The sequence below is a fragment of the Podarcis tiliguerta genome, assembly GCF_965153285.1.
Source record: "Podarcis tiliguerta genome assembly, chromosome: 13".
NCBI classification, from domain to species: domain Eukaryota; kingdom Metazoa; phylum Chordata; class Lepidosauria; order Squamata; family Lacertidae; genus Podarcis; species Podarcis tiliguerta.
The window spans coordinates 51,782,731-51,808,538 of record NC_139546.1 but is presented as its reverse complement, the minus strand read 5'-3'; the positions used below and the strand labels follow the sequence as shown (position 1 = coordinate 51,808,538).

The window sequence follows — 25,808 nt, the reverse complement described above, 5'->3', positions numbered from 1 at the left end:
TGTGAGATGGGGGACGCACACACACACCCTGGTTTGCATTGAGGAGCTGGGGGGGGGGTTGTTAAGAAGGTAAGAAGCTTTAGCCGGATCAGGTCCCTGGACCACCTGCATCCTGCCCTCAAAGTAGCCGACCAGCTGCCCTAAAATCCTCCATCAGCATTCGAACCCAAGACCCGCTCTCCCCTCCTGCGGTTTCTGGCATTCGGTCGCCTTGCTGCCTCCAATTGCTCAGGACATAGTATAGCCATACTGGATAGCAGATATGGACAGCCCTCTCCTTAATGGTCCTCTTTTTGAAAGTCGCTGCCTCAAGTGGGAGGGAGTTCCGCAGGCTAACTGTGTGCTTCACTTTGCACAACGGAAGCGGGGAGGACTCTCGCGCAGCAGAGTTGCGTCCCCGTGGGGAAAAGGAAAAACCCTCTTCTGAAGCCGCCCGGTTATTCCTGTGGGAGGGAGTTCCGCAGTTGAACGGCGCGTCGGAGAAGGACTTTTTAAAATAAAAAATTCCAGAAAGCAGATAAAGGGGGACGGGGAGGCGTCAGATGCGGATGATGTAAGGGGGGGGGGGCACGTGTGTCGGTGGGAGTTGTCTTCCTAGCCCTGGGCGGTGGCGGCAGCCGCAGAGGCTGTTTGAGGAAATGACGTGAGTCCGGCTTTTTATAAATATGCCGCCACCGAGTGACCACCTTTGACCCTTTGGGAGTCAGCGTCGTTCCCAGAATCTCGTGCAATTGTGCAAGTGGGGAGGGAACAGGGTCGGGGAATTGGCTCAACATTTTTTTTTCTTTTCCTTTTTGATCTGTGTGAAAAAACAAGAGCAGGGTTTTTGTGGGTATGGATTTCAGCCCGGATTTTTGGACCACCTGACTGGCGTGGTGCATAGATAGATAGATAGATAGATAGATAGATAGATAGATAGATAGATATAGATAGATAGATTTTTGTTGTTCTTTAGTCGTTTAGTGGTGTCCGCCTCTTCGTGACCCCCTGGACCAGAGCACGCCAGGCACCCCTGTCTTCCAGTGCCTCCCGCAGTTTGGTCAAACTCATGCTGGTAGCTTTGAGAACACTGTCCCACCATCTCGTCCTCTGCCGTCCCCTTTTCCTTGTGCCCTCCATCTTTCCCAACATCAGGGTCTTTTCCAGGGAGTCTTCTCTTCTCATGAGGTGGCCAAAGTCTTGGAGCCTTAGCTTCAGGATCTGTCCTTCCAGTGAGCACTCAGGGCTGATTTCCTTCAGAATGGAGAGGTTGGATCTTCTTGCAGTCCATGGGACTCTCCAGAGTCTCCTCCAGCACCATAATTCAAAAGCATCTATTCTTGGGTGATCAGCCTTCTTGATGGTCCAGCTCTCACTTCCATACATCACTACTGGGAAAACCATAGCTTTTACTATATGGACCTCTGTTGGCAAGGTGATGTCTCTGCTTTTTAAGATGCTGTCTAGGTTTGTCATTACTTTCCTCCCAAGAAGCAGGCGTCTTTTAATTTTGTGACTGCTGTCACCATCTTCAGTGATCATGGAGCCCAAGAAAGTAAAATCTCTCACTGCCTCCATTTCCTCCCCTTCTATTTGCCAGGAGGTGATGGGCCCAGTGGCCATGATCTTCGTTTTTTTGATGTTGAGCTTCAGACCATATTTTGCGCTCTCCTCTTTCACCCTCATTAAAAGGTTCTTTAATTCCTCCTCACTTTCTGCCATCAAGGTTGTGTCATCTGCATAGGTAGATAGATATTATATGAAGCAAATTCTCTAGGGAATTTGCACCCTTTAAAAATGAACTGCACCCAACATCTGCGGCTGTCGCTCCGTGAGAAGGTACAATTTTTAAAAGGGGACCTTTGGCAGCAACGGCAGCAGAGACGCTCTCTCTTGTTTAAGCTGCAATTTTGTTCCCTTCCGAATGCCTGTTTTAAATGCCTATTCCGCGTCTGACCTCCTTTAACAAGGTTTTGTTTTGAAATGGTTTTAAGTACTGGGGCGATGAACCTGCTGGCGCGTTTGCAAAGCTAAGCAGGCTCTGGCCCGGTTTAAAATTAGATGGGAGACCGTGTGTTGAGATTGCTGCATTGCAGGGGGTTGGTCTGGATGACCCGCCGGTGTCCCTTCCAGGTCTGCGAAGGAAGGAAAAATACTTCATTGCTGTTGTTAATTTTGCTGCATTCATTGTGCACTCCTATCTTCCTTTGCAATGCCTTGCTTTTGAACACTTTTAAGGTTAAGTGTGACGCGGCAGCTAAAAAAGCCAATGCAATTCTGGGCTGCATCAATAGGAGTATAGCATCTAGATCAAGGGAAGTAATAGTGCCACTGTATTCTGCTCTGGTCAGACCTCACCTGGAGTACTGTGTCCAGTTCTGGGCACCACAGTTCAAGAAGGACACGGACAAACTGGAACGTGTCCAGAAGAGGGCAACCAAAATGGTCAAAGGCCTGGAAACGATGCCTTATGAGGAACGGCTAAGGGAGCTGGGCATGTTTAGCCTGGAGAAGAGGAGGTTAAGGGGTGATAGGATAGCCATGTTCAAATATAGAAAAGGATGTCACCTAGAGGAGGGAGAAAGGTTGTTTTCTGCTGCTCCAGAGAAGCGGACACGGAGCAATGGATCCAAACTACAAGAAAGAAGATTCCACCTAAACATTAGGAAGAACTTCCTGACAGTAAGAGCTGTTTGACAGTGGAATTTGCTGCCAAGGAGTGTGGTGGAGTCTCCTTCTTTGGAGGTCTTTAAGCAGAGGCTTGACAGCCATATGTCAGGAGTGCTCTGATGGTGTTTCCTGCTTGGCAGGGGGTTGGACTCGATGGCCCCGGTGGTCTCTTCCAACTCTATGATTCTATGGTAACGTCTTGCGGCTTCCTCGTGAGGAGGAGACGGGAATGAAGCTCTAATCTGCTCCTCCTTCAGAGGACCCAGGCGTCCTGGATTCACAGATCCCCCCCCAAAAAATGCCCCATGCTCCTGCTACCCCCATTTTTTCCAAACTCAACAGGCGGACAGGCAGATTTATAAACCGCGAGGCTTTTAACATGTCTTAAAAGACACAAAGAATACAGAAAACACAAACCCCTGCCAAGAAAAAAACCTTCCTGACTTGCATTTCCTCAAGCAAGCAGGCGTCTAAATCGATAACGTTGGAGATATCTTGGCTCACGACCTGATTCAAGAGGGTTTAATTTCATTAAACTTAAAACAAGACGAACGGCGTACGTATTCCAGCGAAAGGGAGGCAAACTCACAGGTCAGGGATACAGGGTCAGGAAATGAAAGATATAACGAGAAACGTTAAAAGGGATATTTAGCGGGATAGATAAGAGCCCAAACAGCGGATCTAGAACTCGCCTAATCAAAACCATCGCCGGATGAAATCATATTTTGGATGCAATTTGCCATCTGTGCGGATGCGTTGCTAAATAAACCACAGAAAGTCCGCCAGCAGCCGTTATTATTAATAATAATTATTATTGGTTAGTAATATGGTGTCTGTTGCTTCACCAGCAGGTGCACCGGGAGGGATGCGGCAGGTTAAAATTCAGAATTAGAAACCGTTAAAAGAAATTGCAGGCTTGGGAATTGGCGTGGGCCGTGAAAAACGCACAATTCGCAGGTGACCAATGCCTTCGGGGTGAAAGCGAATATTTTTTTTTATATGTTGGGGCAACTCAGATGGGCAGGGTGCGAATAATAAAATAATCACCCTCATCGTTAATGATTATAATAATTTGCACCTTGGGCAATGTGATCGGTGACTGATTTCTACTCCGAACCTCAAAACGTCAACATTTCTGTCCTTGCGATTTGCCCTTTTAACGAGAAACGCAAACTTTCCCGAAGGTTGAGATTTAAGGGATTAGATGGCTTGTTTCTTACTAAGATAGCATTTTGACCCTGAAAGCCTGTTGACCCGTAAGGGGGGGTGAGTGGGCCAAAAATCCACAAATAGGGGCAATGCGCAAGCTTCGCAGTTACACAGAACTCCTCTTATACATAATTTTTAATTAATTTTAACATATCGTTTTCAGCAATAATTAAACATACTTTTACATCGTATACACATTTTTGGACTTCCATCAATCTCGTCTGAAAATTTTCCAAGCTAATCCCTTAATATATATTTCTTATTTTCCCTATTACTTTTAAATCTCACGACTAATATATCTGTCCTTTTTCAGTTTGTAACGTTTCGTAAGTTTCTCCTTACAAAACTTCTTGTAGTCCTACTAGCGTAATTTGTTGGTTACAATTGCTCTTCAAATAGTTCGTATATTTCTTCCAATCTTCTGTGGTCCCGCAGGTTTCGAATTCTTCCTCTCATTTTGCCCAATTCTGCACAGTCCATTAATTTTGTCTGCCATTCTTCTTTCCTCGGAATTTCTTCTTGCTTCCATTTCTGGACGAACAATACTCTTGCCGCTGTTGTTGCATATAAAAACAATTTACCATCTTGCCTATTAATATCCTGACCGAGTAAAAAAGCTTCTGGTTTTTAAAAAAATGTATATTTCAACATCTTTTTCATCTCATTATATATCATTCCCCAGAAGTCCTTTACTTTTTTACATTCCCACCACATATGATAAAATGTTCCTTTGTTTTTCTTTACATTTCCAACATTTGCTATTTGTCTTATACATTTTAGCTAATTTCAAAGGTGTCATATAATATAATATATTAATAATAATAATAATAATAATAATAATAATAATAATTTATTATTTATACCCCACCCATCTGGCTGGGTTTCCCCAGCCACTCTGGGCGGCTTCCAACAAAACATTAAAATACAATAATCTATTAAAGATTAAAAGCTTCCCCAAAGAGGGCTGCCTTCAGATGTCTTCTAAAAGTCTGGTAGTTATTTTTCTTTGACATCTGGTGGGAGGGCGTTCCACAAGGCGGGTGCCACCACCGAGAAGGCCCTCTGCCTGGTTCCCTGTGACTTGGCTTCTTGCAGGGAGGGAACCGCCAGAAGGCCCACGGAGCTGGACCTCAGCTGAACGATGGGGGTGGAGATGCTCCTTCAGGTATACTGGGCCTTTGGGGCCATTTAGGGCTTTCAAGCTCAGCACCAACACTTTGAATTGTGCTCGGAAACGTCCTGGGAGCCAGTGTAGGTCTTTCAGGACTGGTGCTATATGGTCTCCCAGTCCCCAGTCTGGCTGCCTCATTCTGGATTAGTTGTAGTTTCCGGGTCACCTTCAAAGGTAGCCCCACATAGAGCGCATTTCAGTAGTCCAAGCAGGAGATAACCAGAGCATGCACCACTCTGGCGAGACAGTCTGCGGGCAGGAAGGGTCTCATCCTGTGCACCAGATGGAGTTGGTAGACAGCTGCCCTGGACACAGAATTGACCTGTGCCTCCATGGACAGCGGTGAGTCCAAAATGACTGTCCGGCTGCACACCTGGTCCTTCAGGGGCACAGTTGCCCCATTCAGGACCAGGGAATCCTCCACACCTGCCTGCCCCCTGTCCCCCCAAAACAGTACTTCTGTCTTGTCAGGATTCAACCTCAATCTGTTAGCCGCCATCCATCCTCCAACCGCCTCCAGGCACTCACACAGGACCTTCACCGCCTTCACTGGTTCTGATTTGAAAGAGAGGTAGAGCTGGGTATCATCCGCATATTGATGGACACCCAGCCCAAACCCCCTGATGATCTCTCCCAGCGGCTGCATGTAGATGTTAAAAAGCATGGGGCAGAGGACAGATATACCATCTATACATTGTTTTCATCATATTCTCCAGTTACACTGAACTCCTCACCAAGAGGTGACAAAGAGTTCTGTGGCGCTCAAAAGCTTGCAAAACGATTTGGTGGCAAATAAACTCAAGTGCTATGCAAAGCAGGGCCAGTAAAGGGTGTGGGCTACTAGGGGAGGCGTTTGAGGGCCAGGTGGGGAATGGCATTCGGCCCCCCCAGGACTGCAGTTCCTGCGTTCTTCCGTAGATCATTAACCCCTTCTGGTTCTCTCCGTCACAACGTTCTGTGCAAGTCGAATCCTGGGGAAAATAAAATAATGTCAGAATTCTCAGCTTTCTGTCTCTCTTTCTTTTTGAATTTGCATTTTATTTATTTGTTAACATTCTTACATTACATCCTTAAATGTTGTCCTATTACATTACAGGGCTTACTGTAATTTCCAACATGTGTACAAAAATTATATACAAATTTTGTATACCTAGAAAGAAAATGAAACGAAAAAAAGGAGAAAAAACAAAAACAATTTCCCCCAAAAATTATATACACACCAACACACTAGACTTCCTGTCTTTCCCGTTGTATATTCCTTTTTTTACAAATGAATGTACTCTTGTTATTGAATGTATCTTTACATATTATCTAATACATTCCTATATCAGTATGTGCTCTTAATTTCTCAACTCGGTCTCACTCCAACGTCAATCAAATCCTGTCTCTCTCTCTTTTTCAGAGAGTCTTATGAACACCAAGTTTGAGACGGTGGACCTTCGATGGATGACGTATCCTGCAGATGGGCAGGTGAGGCAGCGGGAGGGTGGGATAATAATAATAATAATATAATAATAATAATAATAATAATAATAATATTTTATTTATACCCAGCCCTTCCCCGTTCAAAAACCGGGCTCAGGGCAGCTAACAACAAATTTAAAACACTTAATTATAAAAGCAGCATAAAATACAGCATGAAAACATGAACAACAATAAAATTCAAAAATCAATAGATAATCAAAGTCCCTGACCTCCCTCGGGTCCATGTTGCCTCATGTCTCCCGTCAGCTCGGAGAGTCAGGGCCAAGGTCTGCTATGTGGGTGGGAAGAAATAATAGAAATAATCGTAGCCCAATCGCCTGCCGTGCAAGCAACCCTGAGGCAGAAAGTTTTTTATTATAAATGTGAAACTTCCCAGCTTTTGCAAAGGGGGGGGGGGGAGCAGGTTGAGAAACCCAGAGGCCGTTACCGTATTTTTCGCTCTATAGGACGCACTTTTCCCCCTGCCAAAAATGAAGGGGAAATGTGTGTGCGTCCTATGGGGCGAATGCAGGGGGGAGGCAGGCGGGAAAAGCCCCCCACTGGCTCCGCGCGGCTCTTGCAGGCTTTTTCCCAGAAGGGACTGATGCGGCCAGTCAGTCCCTTCTCCCTCCTCGTAGAAAAGCCCGCAGGAGCCGTGCGCTACTTAAAGGGTGCGCGGCTCCTGTGGGCTTTTGCGGGAGGTGGGGGTATTGCCATAGCCGTGCGCGGGGCTAAAGAAGCCATAGCCCTGGGCTTCCCCGGCAGCCCCGAGAAGCTCGCGGAGCATTGGGAAGGCTGCGCGCCTTTCCGCTGCTCCCCGACCTGTTCTTTGGGGCTGGCGGAGGGCTTCCCCCCGCCAGCCCCATAGAGCAGGTGGAAAGGAACCTGAAGCCTGGAGAGCGAGAGGGTTCGGTGCGCACTGACCCCTCTCGCTCTCCGGGCTTCCAAGGTAGCCGCCTGAACGCACCTTGAAGGGCACCTTGTTTTAGAGGGGGAGAACAAGGGGGGCAGAATTCCCCCCCTCTCTGCGCAGCGCCTCCTGCCGCTTCGCTGAAGGGGCGCTGGGCAGAGAGGGGGAGAGTTTTTTTTTCTTGTTCTCCACCCTCTGAAACAAGGTGCGTCCTATGGTCCGGGTGCGCCCTATAGAGCGAAAAATACGGTGATTCTCGTCGTTTGTGGTGTGCGGCAGCAGGTTTAGGACCGGAATGGGAAGCGGGGTAAGCAGGAGTGCCTCTGGGTGTATACAGAGTGCGTTTGGGACCAGAATTGGAAGCGGGGAAAACAGGAGTGCCTCTGGGCGTATACAGAGTGCGCTTGGGACTGGAATCGGAAGCGGGGTGAACAGGAGTGCCTCTGGGCGTATACAGAGTGCGTTTGGGACCAGAATTGGAAGCGGGGAAAACAGGAGTGCCTCTGGGCGTATACAGAGTGCGCTTGGGACCGGAATCGGAAGCGGGGTGAACAGGAGAGCCTCTGGGTGTATACAGAGTGCGTTTGGGATTCGAAGCGGGGTGAAGAGGAGTGCCTCTGGATGTATACAGAGTGCGTTTGGGACTGGAATCAGAAGCGGGGTAAACAGGAGTGCCTCTGGGTGTATACAGAGTGCGTTTGGGACCAGAATTAGAAGCGGGGTAAACAGGAGTGCCTCTGGGTGTATACAGAGCGCGTTTGGGACCAGAATTGGAAGCGGGGTGAACAGGAGTGCCTCTGGGCGTATACAGAGTGTGTTTGGGACCAGAATAAGAAGCGGGGTGAACAGGAGTGCCTCTGGGCGTATACAGAGTGCGTTTGGGACCAGAATAAGAAGCGGGGTGAACAGGAGTGCCTCTGGGCGTATACAGAGTGCGTTTGGGACCAGGATTGGAAGCGGGGTAAACAGGAGTGCCTCTGGGTGCATACAGAGTGCGTTTGGGACCAGAATTAGAAGCGGGGTAAAAAGGAGTGCCTCTGGGTGTATACAGAGTGCGTTTGGGACCAGAATCGGAAGCGGGGTAAACAGGAGTGCCTCTGAGTGTATACAGAGTGCTTTTGGGACTAGAATCGGAAGCGGGGTAAAAAGGAGTGCCTCTGGATGTATACAGAGTGCGTTTGGGACCAGAATTGGAAGCGGGGTAAACAGGAGTGCCTCTGGGTGTATACAGAGTGCGTTTGGGACCAGGATTGGAAGCGGGGTGAACAGGAGTGCCTCTGGGTGTATACAGAGTGCATTTGGGACCAGGATTGGAAGCGGGGTGAACAGGAGTGCCTCTGGGCGTATACAGAGTGCGTTTGGGACCAGGATTGGAAGCGGGGTAAACAGGAGTGCCTCTGGGGGTATACAGAGTGCGTTTGGGACCGGAATCTGAAGCGGGGTGAACAGGAGTGCCTCTGGGCGTATACAGAGTGCGTTTCCCTCTGGTCCTGAGTGACTGCAGCCCTTCCAGATCTCAAAATCCCCTCTGTAACACAGTGTGGCTCTCAGTGGGTGGATCAGCATTCCTGTTGGGATCTGGCCGGCGCCTGCTATCTGCTCCTTCTGGAAACAATTGGAGACTTTTTTTTTATTATTCCAACAAGCTTTTGCAGCTGAAAGAATGCTTCTCTGCTGCGTTTTTAAAAACTCCCCTTCTCTATAAACTGTTGCGTGCAATTCTTTTTATTTGCATCTCGTGCGTCGCCTTGAGATCTGTGTGTTTGTGGAAGGCGAGGAAATAATAGAACAGCAGAGCTGTAGGGTTGGGAAGGGGCCAGCGGGTCATCTAGACCAACCCCCTGCAATACTAATAATAATTTTATGTTATTTTAAAAAAAGATCTAGTCCAGCATCCTGTTCTCAATAAACCATCCGAATTGGTTTATTGCAGGGTGTGTTCATTAGGCTTTCAGATCACTGAACGGTTAAAAACTCAGTTTAAAGACGAAGCCAGATTATTAAAAACAGCAGCTCAAATCTCAGAACAAAAGAAATAACGCTCCAGACGTAGATGGGTCCGGGAATTAACTCTGAGCAGCCCAGGAAACGAGAAGAAAAAAGGAGTTTTTTGGCACCCTGAGAAGAACTTCCCCAACATGGCGCCCTCCAGTAGGTGTCACTACAACTCCCATGGGCCTTTGCATCATACAGCTGTACTGACAGGGGCTGATGGGAAGTGTGGCCCCAATGGCCGTTCTGACAGGGGCTGATGGGAAGTGTGGCCCCCAATGGCCAGGCTCACAGGGGCTGATGGGAAGTGTGGCCCCAATGGCCATGCTGACAGGGGCTGATGGGAACTGTTTTCCAAAATGGCCGTACTGGCAGGGGCTGATGGGAAGTGTGGCCCCAATGGCCTTGCTGACAGGGGCTGATGGGAACTGTTTTCCAAAATGGCCGTACTGGCAGGGGCTGATGGGAAGTGTGGCCCCAAATGGCCTTGCTGACAGGGGCTGATGGGAAGTGTGGCCCCAAATGGCCTTGCTGACAGGGGCTGATGGGAACTGTTTTCCAAAATGGCCATACTGGCAGGGGCTGATGAGAAAGTGTGGCCTCAAATGGCCGTGCTGACAGGGGCTGATGGAAGTGTGGCCCCAATGGCCGTGGTGACAGGGGCTGATGGGAAGTGTGGCCCCAATGGCTGTGTTGACAGAGGCTGATGTGAAGTGTGGCCCCACTGGCCGTGGTGACAGGGGCTCATGGGAAGTGTGGCCCCAATGGCTGTGTTGACAGAGGCTGATGGGAAGTGTGGCCCCAAATGGCCGTGCTGACAGGGGCTGATGGGAAGTGTGGCCCCAAATGGCCTTGCTGACAGGGGCTGATGGGAAGTGTGGCCCCAAATGGCCTTGCTGACAGGGGCTGATGGGAACTGTTTTCCAAAATGGCCGTACTGGCAGGGGCTGATGGGAACTGTTTTCCAAAATGGCCGTACTGGCAGGGGCTGATGGGAAGTGTGGCCCCAATGGCCGTGCTGACAGGGGCTGATGGGAAGTGTGGCCCCAATGGCCATGCTGACAGGGGCTGATGGGAAGTGTGGCCCCAATGGCCGTGCTGACAGGGGCTGATGGGAACTGTTTTCCAAAATGGCCATACTGGCAGGGGCTGATGAGAAAGTGTGGCCTCAAATGGCCGTGCTGACAGGGGCTGATGGAAGTGTGGCCCCAATGGCCGTGGTGACAGGGGCTGATGGGAAGTGTGGCCCCAATGGCTGTGTTGACAGAGGCTGATGTGAAGTGTGGCCCCACTGGCCGTGGTGACAGGGGCTCATGGGAAGTGTGGCCCCAATGGCTGTGTTGACAGAGGCTGATGGGAAGTGTGGCCCCAAATGGCCGTGCTGACAGGGGCTGATGGGAAGTGTGGCCCCACTGGCCGTGGTGACAGGGGCTCATGGGAAGTGTGGCCCCAATGGCTGTGTTGACAGAGGCTGATGGGAAGTGTGGCCCCAAATGGCCGTGCTCACAGGGGCTGATGGGAACTGTTTTCCAAAATGACTATGCTGACCGGGGCTGACGGGAGCTTTTCCCCAAAATGGCCGTGCTGACGGGGCTAATTGGATCCGCGGCCCAAAACATCGAGAAGGCCACCAACTTGGGTTGCTCTCAACACCCGACAAACTTTCAAAATGTCCTCTCTCTCTCTCTCTCTCTCTCTTTGTGGCAGTGGGAGGAGCTGAGCGGCCTGGACGAGGAGCAGAACAGCGTCCGCACCTTCGAGGTGTGCGGCGTCCGCTCCCCGAACCAGAACAACTGGCTGCGCACCACCTTCGTCCCTCGCTCGGGGGCCACGCACGTCTACGCGGAGCTGCGCTTCACGGTGGTGGAGTGCTTCTCCATCCCTCAGGTCACGCGCTCCTGCAAGGAGACCTTCAACGTCTTCTTCTACGAGGCGGACCGTGACCTGGCCACCGAGTCCTTCCCGCCCTGGATGGAGAACCCGTACGTCAAGGTGGACACGGTGGCGGCCGAGCACCTGACGCGCAAGCGAGCGGGCATGGAGGCCTCCGGCAAGGTCAACGTCAAGACCCTCAAAATCGGACCGCTCTCCAAGGCCGGCTTCTACCTGGCCTTCCAGGACCAGGGAGCTTGCATGGCCCTGCTCTCCGTCCGACTCTTCTACAAGAAGTGCCCCGCCGTCACCGTCAACTTCACCCTCTTCCAGGAGACGGTGCCCCGCGAGCTGGTCATGCCCGTGGCCGGCCGGTGCGTGCCCAACGCCGTCAAGGTCAGCGCCCGGCCGCTCAGCATGTACTGCCGGGAGGACGGGGAGTGGGCCGAACAGACCGTCACCGACTGCACCTGCGCAGCTGGACACGAGCCGGCCGAGGAGAACACCAAGTGCCGAGGTGAGGATGCCCCGTAGAGGAGCGTCGTTATTATTACAGCGGTACCTCCAGTTGGGGACGCAGGTGGCACTGTGGGTTAAACCACAGAGCCTAGGGCTTGCCGATCAGAAGGTTGGCGGTTCGAATCCGCGCGACGGGGTGAGCTCCCGTTGCTCAGTCCCTGCTCCTGCCAACGTAACAGTTCGAAAGCACACCAGTGCAAGTAGATAAATAGGTACCGCTCCGGCAGGAAGGTAAACGGTGTTTCCATGCGCTGCTCTGGTTCACCAGAAGCGGCTTAGTCCTGCTGGCCACATGACCTGGAAGCCGTACGCCGGCTCCCTCGGCCAATAAAGCGAGATGAGCGCCGCAACCCCAGAGTCGGTCACTACTGGACCTAATGGTCAGGGGTCCCTTTACCTTTACCTCCGGTTGTGGATGGGATCCGTTCCGGAGCTCCGGCTAGATCCCAAGGTTCCCGCAATACTTCTGTGTTTGCCGCTTTCGCAACCCAAAGTTTACGTTACCCGAGGGTAACGTAAGCCGAGGCAGGACTGTATTTCGTCATTGATCTCAGTTATATACATCTATCAATAATAATAATAATAATAACAATAACAACAACAATAACAACAACAACAACAACAATAATAATAATAATAATTTATTTATACCCTACGCATCTGGCTGGGCTTCCCCAGCCACCTTGGGCAGTTTCCAATAAAATATTAAAATACAGTAATGCATCAAACACTAAAAGCTTTTCTAAACAGGGCTGCCTTCAGATGTCTTCTAAAAGTCTGGTAGTTGTTGTTCTCTTTGACATCTGGTGGGAGGGCGTTCCACAGGGTGGGGGCCACCACCGAGAAAGGCCCTCTGCTATCTATCCTCTATCTATCTATCTATCTATCTATCAATCATCTACCTACCTACCTACCTACCTACAGGGCTCTTCCACACTTGCCCATGTGCTGTGCCTAGAAAGCACAAGTCCTGACAGTTTCACGCTTGACCCACGCTTTCTAAGCATGGGTCCAATGAGTTTCCCCCTTGACCTCCTCTCCTTTCCAAGGGAAAACCTGCTCTTCGTGATATAGCAGAACAAATGGCAATCTGGGGGAAACCCAGATTCCTGTTTGCTCCGATTGAGCACTAAAGAGCAGTTTTTCCCCCAGGAGGGAAAATGTTGTTTATTCCATCTGTATACTGTGGTACGTTGGTTTACAAACTTAATCCATTCCGGATGTCCGTTCTTAAACCAAAACCGTTCTTAAACCGAGGCACGCTTTCCCTAATGAGACCTCCCACCGCCGGTGCCCTTCCACCATTCGGATTCCGTTCTTAGACCGAGGCGAAGTTCTCAAACCAAGACACTATTTCCGGCTTTGCAGAGTTAGCAAACCAAATCGTTCTTAAACCGGACAGTTCTTAAACCGAGGTACCACTGTACTGCCCTTCGTCTGCAGATTGCGGGGAATCTCACAACATAAAAACACACAGACGGCAATAAGATGATGAAGATTTTATTTATTTTGTTTATGCCCTGCCCGTCTTGCTGGGTTGCCCCAGCCGCCCTTTGTGGCTTCCAACACTTACGGAAACATTATAGGACGCACCCTGGCTCCCGTCCAGGACTTGCCATCATGGGATCTTCTGGCACACAACTTTGTGAAGTTAATTATTGATTCTATAACCAAGGTCTTCCCTCAAGCCTTTAGGGGTTTTTTTGTGGGGGGGTTCTGACCTAAATCTACTGACTGTTGACTTCAAATGGATGAAAAAGACTATTGTGCGACCAAGGGAGAATACTCTTCTCTCTCTAGGCCATGAGTCCTAGAATTGTAGAGTTGGCAGGGACCCCGACGGTCATCTAGCCCAACCCGCTGCAAGGCAGGAATATGCAGCTGTCCCATACGGGCATCGAACCTGAAACCCTGGTGTTATCAGCGCCGCACTATAAACATCCTTTTCTAAATCTCCCGTCACTGGTTATGAACTGAATTTCACTCCTGCTTTTCATCCAAGAAGTTCTCAGGTAGTAGTTGCACCCTCAGAACAACAACAACAACAACCCTGAAGGGTAGACGAGCAGGCAGCGACTGGCCTGTGGGGTTCGAATCCTCGTTCAGCTGTGAAAGAGGGGATCTTGAGGGGTCAGTCAGGGCCTCTTGGCTTAACCTACCTCACATCATCATCATCATCATCATTTATTATTTGTACCCCGCCCATCTGGCTGGGTTTCCACAGCCACTCTGGGCGGCTTCCAACAAAGATGAAAAATACATTAAAATGTCACACATTGAAAACTTCCCTGAACAGGGCTGCTTTCAGATGTCTTCTAAATGTCAGGTAGTTGTTTATCTCTTTGACATCTGGTGGGACGGCGTTCCACAGGGCGGGCGCCACCACCGAGAAGGCCCTCTGCCTGGTTCCCTGTAGCTTTGCTTCTCGCGGGGAGGGAACCACCAGGAGGCCCTCGGAGCTGGACCTCAGGGTCCAGGCTGAACGATGGGGGTGGAGACGCTCCTTCAGGTCTACTGGGCCTTTGAGGCCATTTAGGTTTTCAAGGTCAGCACCAACACTTTGAATTGTGCTCAGAAATGTACTGGGAGCCAATGTAGGTCTTTCAAGACCGGTGTTATGTGGTCTCAGTGACCTCTCCCAGTCCCCAGTCTAGCTGCCGCATTCTGGATTAGTTGCTGTTTCCAGGTCACCTTCAAAGGTAGCCCCAAGTAGAGCACATTGCAGTACTCCAAGCGGGAGATAACCAGAGCATGCACCACTCTGGCGAGACAGTCTGCGGGCAGGGAGGGTCTCATCCTGCGTACCAGATGGAGCTGGCAGACAGCTGCCCTGGACACAGAATTAACCTGCGCCTCCATGCACAGCTGTGAGTCCAGAATGACTCCCAGGCCGCGCACCTGGTCCTTCAGGGGCACAGGTGCCCCATTCAGGACCAGGGAGTCCCCCACACCTTCCCGCCTCCCGTACTTCTGTCTTGTCAGGATTCAACCTCAATTCATTAGCCGCCATCCATCCTCTAGCCTCACAGGGCTGTTGTGAGGATAAAGCAGAAAGCAGGGGGAGAACAAAGCTGCCTCGACCTATTTGGAAGTGAGATACAAATCTGTGGCGCGGCCACATTGGGAACATTTGTGTGCAGTTCTGGCTGCCTCGCCTCAAAAGGGATATTGTAGAGTTGGAAAAAAATCAGTAAAGCGCAGCCCACCATGATCAAGGGGATATGGAGCGACTCAATACAGCGTTTGGGGACTTTTAGTTTGGAGAAAAGGCGAGGAATAATAATAATAATTTATTATTTATACCCCGCCCATCTGGCTGGGTCTCCCCAGCCACCCTGGGCGGCATCCAACAATGTATTAAAATACAGTGGTCTGTTAAACATTAAAAGCTTCCCTAAACAGGGCTGCCTTCAGATGTCGTCTAAAAGTCTGGTAGTTGTTATTCTCTTTGACATCTGGTGGGAGGTAGTTCCACAGGGCGGGCGCCACCACTGAGAAGGCCCTCTGCCTGGTTCCCTGTAGCTTCACTTCTCACAGTGAGGGAACCGCCAGAAGGCCTTTGGCGCTGGATCTCCATGTCCGGGCTGAACGATGGGGGTGGAGACGCTCCTTCAGGTCTACTGGGCCTTTGAGGCCATTTAGGACTTTCAAGGTCAGCCCCAACACTTTGAATTGTGCTCGGAAGAGGCGGCTTGATGGAAGTTTATGAAAGAACAGTGGGTAGAGGAAAGTTTTTCTTCCTCTTTCACAACACCATAACTTGTAGGAGCTGAATGCTGGGAGATTCGGGACAAAATTCTTCACAGCGCAGATCTAAACTGTGGAACTCCCTGCCACAGGAAACCAACTTGGATGGCTTCAAAAGAGGATGCATGGAGGAGGCGAGGTGTATCTACTAGCCATGGATGGTTCTGGTCTGCCTCCCAGCGATTCTTCTGAAACCCAGTTGCTCGGGTGTTTCCCAGCAGCGCTCTCCTTGCGTTCTTAAGCTACGATATCCTTTTTGAGAAGAAGAAAAAGAGAGACCAGATCTGCGGGCAAGGTGCCAAAAGGGGCCACCAAAGCTTCTGCATGTGGAAGAGAGGCCCCAAGCCCTGCGCCTTCTTGCGAGGAAGACAGACCACATTCCAGCATTCCTTGCTTCGTAGAAAACCAGGGCGGCGGATCAGGCACCAGGAAACGTAAACAGTTTGCAGGGAGGGAGCCAGATCTCAGTCCGAGAGCGATGTGTGTCTCTTGGCCGCGATCGCCGTGCTCCCTTTCAGGGACTCATACAGATTCCCTCCTCTCGGAGTTATTTTTTTGTTTTTTTTAATAATATTTTATTAAGATTTTCCATAACGTCACAAAAAAAAAAGAAAAATACAAAAATAATAAAGAAAAACAGTTAAAACAATTCAATTTTTCATAACATATCTTGCATTTGCTTGTTTCCCGGACCTCCCCACACCTCCCCTCTTTGTATTCCAATTCAGTTTATTTATTCAGCAAATCCTTTCCTTCTTTACTTTATCCTTATCTTGATCTTAATATATTATACCTTTGAATTTTCACCTGTTAACATTCCATTTTTACATATTCCTTCACACCGTTGTTACTAAAAAAAACCTTAACCTCAATCCAACATCCTTCTAACATTCATTAATTTTATAATATTTCTGTAGATAGTCTTTAAATTTCTTCCAATCTTCTTCCACCTGTTTTTTGTCTGGCAGCGCAGCCAGATGGGCGGGGTATGCATAATAAAATTATTATTATTATCATCATCACAGCCTCCCCCATACTCTGTCCTTTGACGCTCTAAGATTCCCTGCTGCACGAAGTTTTGAAAGCACAAGAACTCTCCCCAAAGCTTTCTGGGAACTGTAGTTTTCCCATTTGTAGAGCTACAGTTCCCAGAACAGAAGGAGTTCCCAGTGGCGGAACGGATGTCTCGGTGGAAAATCCGGAAGCAGGATTCGAACAAAAGACCGACACTCTCCCTTCCAGTGGTTTCCGGCAACTGTCATTCGGACGCATTGCTTTCTCTGACTGTAGAAGTTGCAGAGCATAGCTACCGTGTTTTTCGCACCAGACCATAAGATGCACCTAGTTTTTGGAGGAGGAAAACAAGGGAAAAAATATTCTGAATCTCAGAAGCCAGAACAGCAAGAGGGATCGTTGTGCAGCGAAAGCAGCAATCCCTCTTGCTGTTCTGGCTTCTGGGATAGCTGCGCAGCCTGCATTCGCTCCGTAAGACGCACACACATTTCCCCTTACTTTTTAGGAGGGGAAAAGTGAGTCTTACAGAGCAAAAAATACGGTATATTGACAAGTAGCCATCCATAGCCCTCTCCTCCTCCATGAATTTGCCTAATCCTCTTTTAAGGCCATCCAGGTCAGTGGCCACTCCTGCTTACTGTGGCAGGGAGTTCCACAGTCCTGAATCTCCCAACATTCAGCTTCCTTGGATACCCAGGACTTCTAGCATTGTGAGCGTCGGAGGAAAAAAACTTTCTCTAGCCCCTTCCATCCCCCGTTTTGCAAACTTCCGCCCTGCTGCCTCCCCCCTCCCCTTTTCTCAAAAGCCCCCAAACGCTGCAAGCTGGCGTCGCCCCGGCCCCTCGATGGCCCTTATCCGAAACTTCCCCAACTCTTTCCGCACCCTTTTTCGGGCGAGGCGACCAGAACGGTGCATCCACTGTTTCAAGGGACCCCCTCTCCTGTCCCCAGCCTTGCAGTTGCTTTCTCTCTCGCCCTCGTTCTCTCTCTCCTCTGGGTCACGAAGGACGGGTCTTTGAACTCCCGGGCGGCTGGTCGGGGGCTTGAAAGCCCCCAGGAATGTCAAATATCTGTGGGGTCAAGGGTAACCAACTCCGGCAGGCGGCTGGAGTTGGGGGGGGGGAGGGAGACAGTCCTAAACAAGGCCTCTGGGAGTGGGGCGGACTTAGGGGGCAGCCGACAAGAAAGCTGCTGGGATTTTTTCAGCCATTGTTTATCGCTGTCTTCATTGTGAAATTTCATTTTTTCTTCTGCGGAGGGGGGAAAAGGGCGAAAGTCTCCCATCTTCCAGGGATAGCAAGGGTTATCCTCTACATTTGTTTAGCGAGGAGTCGATAACATTCCTGCTGTGCGGAATACACTTTTGCTGGGTTTAGCTAGTGTCCGTACTGGGCAGATGCCTTTAGTGGCTTTTAACTTGCTTGTTTATTCCGTTTCATTACTCAATCATTTCCTTTTAAAAAAAATATTATTAGATTTTCCACAATGATAACACAAACCACAAAGCAGAATGATACACAAAAACAGAAAAAGAAAGAAAGAGGGGGGGGAACAATAAACAGATAAACAATAACAAACTTAATTCTTCACAAATCCAACCTTTTAAACATCTTGATTGACTTCCTCTAGTCCCTCCCTTCTGAGTTTCCTTGTAATTAAAAGTAACAGCTTTCCAATATCATTATTAAACTCCAATTATAGTCCATCTTATTCACTTTTCTTAACATTCTAAATCCCATTTATTTAATTGTAACTTAGTTTAATCCTAGGCCTATTTGTTTCTTTCAGGTAATTTCTAATTTTTTACATTACAATATTTATTCAAATAGTCCTTAAATTTCCACCGTTAATCAATCATTTCCCGTGGCGCATCTCTTTGGGCTTTGGCTGTCCTTTCCAAGCGCGTAAAAGGATCCTGCAGGATCGGGCCCATGTTCTTTAGTTGTGTCCGCCTCTTCGTGACCCCCTGGACCAGAGCACGCCAGGCCCTCCTGTCTTCCACTGCCTCCTGCAGTTTCGTCAGACTCATGTTTGTAGCTTCGAGAACACTGTCCCACCATCTCGTCCTCCGCCGTCCCCTTCTCCTTGGGCCCTCCATCTTTCCCAACATCAGGGGCTTTTCCAGGGAGTCTTCCCTTCTCATGAGGCGGCCAAAGTCTTGGAGCCTCAGCTTCAGGATCTGTCCTTCCAGTGAGCACTCAGGGCTGATTTCCATCAGAATGGAGAGGTTTGATCTTCTTGCAGTCCATGGGACTCTCAAGAGTCTCCTCCAGCACCATAATTCAAAAGCATCCATTCTTCGGCAATCAGCCTTCTTTATGGTCCAGCTCTCACCTCCATACATTTCCTTCAGAATGGACATGTTCTTTAAGAACTTGCCATAGTTTGCTGTGGTCGACACAGTCAAAGGCTTTTGCATAGTCAATGAAGCAGAAGTAGATGTCTTTCTGGAACTCTCTAGCTTTCTCCATAATCCAGCGCATGTTTGCAATTTGGTCTCTGGTTCCTCTGCCTCTTCGAAATCCATCTTGCACTTCTGGGAGTTCTCGGTCCACAAACTGCTTAAGCCTGCCTTGTAGAATTTTAAGCATAACCTTGCTAGCGTGTGAAATGAGTGCAATTGTGCGGTAGTTGGAGCATTCTTTGGCGCTGCCCTTCTTTGGGATTGGGATGTAGACTGACCTTCTCCAATCCTCTGGCCACTGCTGAGTTTTCCAAACTTGCTGGCATATTGAATGTAGCACCTTAACAGCATCATCGTTTAAAATTTTAAATAGTTCAGCTGGAATACCATCGCTTTCACTGGCCTTGTTTTTTGCAGTGCTTTCTAGGGCCCATTTGACTTCACTCTCCAGGATGTCTGGCTCAAGGTCAGCAACCACACTACCTGGGGTGTACGAGACATCCATATCTTTCTGGTATAATTCCTCTGTGTATCCATAGCCCTCCCCGTATTTGCCCAATCCTCTTTGAAAGCCGTCCAATTCGTTGGCGACCCGGCCTCCTGTAGCAGGGAGTTCCACAGTTTAGCTGTGCACTGTTATGAAAAACGACTTCCTTTTCTCTGTCCTCACTGAAATCTCTATGGGGCCATCTAACCCAGGCATCTCCAAACTCTGCCCTCCATCTGTTTTGGGACTACAATTCCCATCATCCCTGACCACTGGTCCTGTTAGCTAGGGATGATGGGAGTTGTAGTCCCAGAAACATCTGGAGGGCAGAGTTTGGGGGTGCCTGATCTAACCCAGGTGTAGGCAACCTAAGGCCCGGGGACGGATCCAGCCCAATCGCCTTCTCAGTCCAGCCCGCGTATGGTCCGGGAATCAGCGTGTTTTTACATGAGTCGAATGCGTGCTTTTATTTAAAATGCATCTCTCGGTTATTTGTGGGGCATAGGAATTTGTTCATTCCCCCCCCCAAAAAAAATTATAGTCCGGCCCCCCACAAGGTCTGAGGGACAGTGGACCGGCCCCTGGCTCAAAAAGTTTGCTGACCCCTGATCTAACCCCCTGCAGCAAAGCAAGAATCCCTGACAGACAGCCGCTTCCTTTTAAAAACCTCCAATGGTTATAGAGGGTTGAAAGGGACCCCCAGAGGTCATCCAGCCCAACCCCATGCAATGTAGGCATCGTAGCTAAAGAATCCCTGACAGACAGCCGTCCGACCTCTGTTTAAAAGCTTCCAATGAAGGCGATCCCACCGCCACCCTCTTAAGGTTATAGAATTCTAGGGTTCACAGGGTCCCTCAGAGATCATCCAGCCCAACCCGCTGGAGCAGTGTGGGGATCGCAGCGGAAGAATCCCGGATCGCAGCGGCCATCCGACCAGCAAGGATCCTTCTCACGTCCTCTGTCTCTCCCTCTCGCCCCACAGCCTGCCCGGCGGGGATGTTCAAGCCCTCTCAGGGCGAGGGCTTTTGCCAGAGCTGCCCGGCCTTCAGCCAATCGAACGCCCCGGGATCCAGCGGATGCCCCTGCCGCAACGGATTCTACCGGACGGAAAAGGACCCTGTGACGAAGCCGTGTGCTAGTAAGTGATGTCAAAGGCTGTGGCGGGGGAGAGCGGTTCGGCGGGAGCCGGGTTCCGGTTCAGGGGGCTAATATTTGACCTACGGAGCTTTCGGTGACTCAGGACCCCCAGCACCTCACAGGCTGGCTCCCCCTACGTGAACCAACCTGGATCCTGTGATCTTTGTGTGCTCCCCCCACGGGAGGTCTGGAGGGTGGCATCACGAGGACGGGGCCTTTTCGGTGGTGGCCCCTGATTTTGTGCTGCTCTCCCCAGGAATGATGCCCTGGCACCATCTTTAGGCGCCAGGCGGAGGTTCTTTTTCCAGCTGGACTTTGGGCTTTTAGTGATCTGTGAGTAGGATGTCTTTATTCTGCCTTTCAAAAATAGGATTTCTCGGCACGCGCCATATACTCGCACTTGACCGCTTCGTTTTGCAGAACTGGCGCTGCTACAGGTGTGGCCGACGGCCTGTCCTGCATCTGGAAGAAATTGATATTTTAGTGTGGAACTCTTTTTGGCGCCTGCTAAAAGCAGCGATGTAAAATGGCACTGGATGTTTTGTCTGTAGTTTATTGCTGTTTCTCATCTTTCAAACGGTTTTAGGAGTTCCTTTTACGTATAACTTATCGTTTTACTGGCTTTAAAAAAGAAAACCAAACAAGTGGTATTGAAATTTTGGGTGTTTTCCTCTTTCCTTTTGGTCCTGACATTGGTTTTAATGTGCTTTGCTGCTTTGTTGAAAGTTACTTTTGGGCGGGGAAAGGGAAAAAAAGACAAACGAGTTTAATAAAAAATAACAATTGAAAGCAGCTGGAGTGCAGCAGGTTGATAGAAGAGTTGGGTGGGATCCCCAAAGGTCATTCAGACGAACCCCCTGCGATGCAGGAATCTCAGCTAGATCACCCCTGGCAGATGGACACCTGACCTCTGCTTGAAAACCTCCAAGGAAGAGAGTCCATTCCGCTGCCAAACAGCTCTTACCATCAGGAAGGGACACCCAGGGGTCATCTAGCCCAACCCACCTGCAACGCAGAGGGTTCAAGTTTGCTTTGTTTGGAGCAGGGCTGCCCTGGGGTAGGTCGGAGTCCCCCCACCCTGACCGTTGCCTCTTTCCCTCCCGTCCCTCCCCGCAGAAGGCCCGTCCAAGCCCCGCAGCCCCGAGGCCAAGATCAACGGCTCGGTGGCCGTCCTGAAGTGGAGCGAGCCCCTGGAGAACGGGGGCCGCGACGACGTGGCCTACCACGTCACCTGCTCCGAGTGCCCCGAGAAGCAGCCCTGCCGGCCCTGCTCCCGCCTGGCTTACGCCCCCCGGTCCAGGGGGCTGTGGGAGCGCTCGGTCACTGTGGAGGGGCTGCAGCCCTACATCAACTACCTCTTCCGGATCCAAGCCGTCAATGGCGTCTCCGAGATGAGCCACAACCCGCCGGCCTCGGAGTCCATCAACGTGACCACCAACAAGGACGGTCAGTCGCTCTCGCAGCCGGAACGGAGCAGGAATGCTTTATTATTTAACGTATACCCCGCCCATCTGATTGCGTTTCCCCGGCCACTCTGGGCGGCTCCCAACAGAATGTTAAAAACACAATAAAACAGTCAAAAATTCCCCAAACAGGGATGCCTTCAGATGTCTTCTGAATGTCAGGTAGTTGTTTATCTCTTTGACATCTGAAGGGAGGGCGTTCCACAGGTTGGGCGCCACCACCGAGAAGGCCCTCTGTCTGGTTCCCTGCAACCTCACTTCTCGCAGGGAGGGAACCCCCAGAAGGCCCTCGGAGATGGACCTCAGTGTCTGGGCAGAACGATGGGGGTGGAGGCACTCCTTCAGGTATACAGGACCGAGGCCGTTTAGGGCTTTCAAGGTCAGCACCAACACTTTGAATTGTGCTCGGAAACGTACTGGGAGCCAATGTAGGTCTTTCAAGACCGGTGTTATGTGGTCTCCCAGTCCCCAGTCTATCTGCCGCATTCTGGATTAGTTGTAGTTTCCAGGTCACCTTCAAAGGTAGACCCACGTAGAGCGCATGGCAGTAGTCCAAGCAGGAGATAACCAGAGCATGCTCCACTCTGGCAAGACAGTCCGTGGGCAGGGAGGGTCTCATCCTGCGTACCAGATGGAGCTGGTAAACAGCTGCCCTGGACACAGAACTGACCTGCGCCTCCATAGACAGCTGTGAATCCAAAATGCCTCCCAGGCTGCGCACCTGGTCCTTCAGGGGCACAGTTGCCCCATTCAGGACCAGGGAGTCCTCCACACCTGCCCACCTCCCGTACTTCTGTCTTGTCAGGATTCAACCTCAATCCATTAGCCGCCATCCATCCTCCAACCGCCTCCAAGCACTCACACAGGACCTCCACCGCCTTCACTGGTTCTGATTTGAAACAGTGGTAGAGCTGGGTATCATCTGCATATTGATGGACACCCAGCCCAAACCCCCTGATGATCTCTCCCAGCGGCTGCATGTAAATGTTGAAAAGCATGGGGGAGAGGAGGGAACCCTGAGCACCCCACATGTGGGAGCCCAGGGGTCTGAACACTCATCCCCCACCAGCACTTTCTGGACACGGCCCAGGAGGAAGGAGCGGGACCACTGTATAACAGTGCTCCCAGCTCCCAGCCCCTCTAGACGGTCCAGAAGGATGTTATGGTCGATGGTGTCAAAGGCTTCTGTTGCTGGACCCAAGACGGATGCGAGCTGTAGCTTTGGGTTCCAGTGCTACGTGCGAGAGAGACCGCAGGAAGCCTCCTAGGGGCTGCCTCATCGCCCGTGGCTCACGCGGCCCCCTATTTTCTCTCCCCACAGTCCCCCAGCCCGTCTCCGAAATCCAGCAAACCTCTGCCAGCTCCAGCGCCGTCACTTTGACCTGGCCTCCCGTCCAGCCCCCCACCGGGAGCATCTTGGACTACGAAGTCAAGTATTATGAGAAGGTGAGCAGAAGAGGGGGGAGAGACGTCGTAAGGGACCTCCAGGGGCCATCCAGACCAACCCCCCGCGGTGGGGAGTGGGGTGTTGGAAAAGGAGCAGTTTCCCGGCGCCCTTTCACCACCCCTTTTCCCTCCCATGCAGAGCGGCGGGGGCACCATGTTTGTGAAGACGTCGGAGAACCAGGTGACCCTCAGCGGCTTGCGGCGAGGGGCAATGTACGGGGTTCAAGTCCGTGCCCGCTCAGAGGCCGGGTACGGAACGTTTGGGCCTGAGAAGGCCTTCCAGACCCAGGGAATGGGTGAGTAAGAGTTCTTAATATTAGCCTATGTTTCTTTCCCATTTGGATAAATCATTCTTTTCTTTATCATCTTTTTAAATTTTTTCTTACTCTTATATTGTGATGTTTTTTCTTCTGTATCGAATTTTTCTGTACTTACCTCCGTTGTAAATGATCATTTACGTCTGTATTTTAAACCAATAAAGATTTTAAAAAGGTAAAGGTAAACGGACCCCTGACCATTAGGTCCAGTCGTGGCCGACTCTGGGGTTGCGGCGCTCATCTCGCTTTATTGGCCGAGGGTGCCGGCGTGCAGCTTCCGGGTCATGTGGCCAGCAGGACTAAGCTGCTTCTGGTGAACCAGAGCAGGGCACGGAAACGCCGTTTACCTTCCCGCCGGAGCGGTACCTATTTATCTACTTGCACTTTGACGTGCTTTCGAACTGCTAGGTTGGCAGGAGCAGGGCCTGAGCAACGGGAGCTCACCCCGTAATGGGGATTCGAACCGCCGACCTTCTGATCGGCAAGTCCTAGGCTCTGTGGTTTAACCCACAGCACCACCTGCGTCCCTTAATAAAGATTGACCATGGAAGGAAAAAAAAGGATAAATCAAGCACATGGCATATCTGACTAGGGGCTGGTGGGAATTTCTGTCCAAAATGGCTGTGGGATGGTTGGAGCAGATAGGAACAGTACTCCAATATTCTTTACGTAACAGCAGGCAGACCAGTCATGTCCCCAGGCCCAGTTTCAAAGGCCACATGGCTCACTCTGCCAAAGTCCTGGCTCTAGTGTTTCTGCCTGCCGCCTAAAGATATGTGATAATGTCAAAGCGTTTGGCGAAGGTGTCAGGCGGGCCTCCCCAGGGAGAGCATCTCACAGAGGGAACGACGGTATGAAAACATAAAAAACCATACAGTCAAATCCTTATTGTTATTTAGTCGTTTAGTCGTGTCCGCCTCTTCGTGACCCCCTGGACCAGAGCACGCCAGGCACTCCTGTCTTCCACTGCCTCCCGCAGTTTGGTCAAACTCATGCTTGTCTCTTCGAGAACACCGTCCCACCATCTCGTCCTCCGTCGTCCCCTTCTCCTTGCGCCCTCCATCTTTCCCAACATCAGGGTCTTTTCCAGGGAGTCTTCTCTTCTCATGAGGTGGCCAAAGTCTTGGAGCCTCAGCTTCAGGATCTGTCCTTCCAGTGAGCACTCAGGGCTGATTTCCTTCCGAATGGATCGGTTTGATCTTCTTGCAGTCCATGGGTCTCTCAAGAGTCTCCTCCAGCACCAGAATTCAAAAGCATCCATTCTTCGGCCATCAGCCTTCTTTATGGTCCAGCTCTCACTTCCGTACATCACTATTGGGAAAACCAGAGCTTTAAATCAAATCAAATCATAAGGAGGTGGAAAACAGAAGAATTAAATGATGTCAAAAGGCATCAAAATTGTTTCTCATGTTGCGTTTTAATGATGTGCCCTGGGTGCTCAGTAAATCATCATAATTCTGATAAATTTCTCTCTGCTCTTCCTGCCCCGTAGAGTCAGGAAGCAGCACGGAGAAGCTGGCCCTGATTGTGGGAACAGCAGCGTTGGGGGCGCTCCTGGTCCTGGCCGTGATCATTGTGGCCATCGTCTGCTTCCGGTAAGGTGCCGCGTCCCAGAGCTGGCCGAGGGGATGTGATTAACCGGAGGTTGTGGGAGGGGCTAAATGGACAGTGGGAGGAGCCACCTGGAGGGCTGACGGGAGCCGTACCCCAAAATTACCCTGCTAGGCAGTGAGGATGGGAGCTACAGTCAAGCTCTGGAGGGGCAGAGCACAAAGGAAATTCAGACAGTGATTGACGCCTCCCTTTGGAACACGGTTGTGGGGGAGGAGCTAGTGGGAAGGATAGTGGGCGGAGCCACCGAGTTGGCCTTGACGCCATCTTGTTTCCTCCCTCTGGCAGCCGCCAGGGGTCGTCCAGGTCACGGGAGCAGGAATACTCCGACAAGCCTGGGCAGTACCTGATTGGACACGGTGAGTGAGCGGAGGCGGGCACTGTGGTGATGTCGGT

At 50.6% G+C, this 25,808-nt stretch overlaps 1 protein-coding gene across 2 annotated transcripts in view; it reads left to right on the top strand.

Moving 5' to 3' along the window:
* EPHB4 (EPH receptor B4) overlaps positions 1-25,808 on the top strand; it is a 52,501-nt gene that overhangs the window by 16,788 nt on the left and 9,905 nt on the right. Inside the window, exons 3-10 of one of the 2 annotated variants that reach the window (XM_083410167.1) lie at positions 6,432-6,499; positions 11,103-11,784; positions 20,421-20,576; positions 21,692-22,021; positions 23,360-23,484; positions 23,624-23,780; positions 25,294-25,396; positions 25,701-25,771. In XM_083410167.1, the coding sequence (XP_083266293.1) occupies positions 6,432-6,499; positions 11,103-11,784; positions 20,421-20,576; positions 21,692-22,021; positions 23,360-23,484; positions 23,624-23,780; positions 25,294-25,396; positions 25,701-25,771 (1,692 nt within the window). Of the gene's footprint in view, positions 1-6,431; positions 6,500-10,603; positions 10,797-10,877; positions 11,785-20,420; positions 20,577-21,691; positions 22,022-23,359; positions 23,485-23,623; positions 23,781-25,293; positions 25,397-25,700; positions 25,772-25,808 lie in introns of those variants that run through there. The other variant, XM_083410166.1, reaches the window with a different exon arrangement.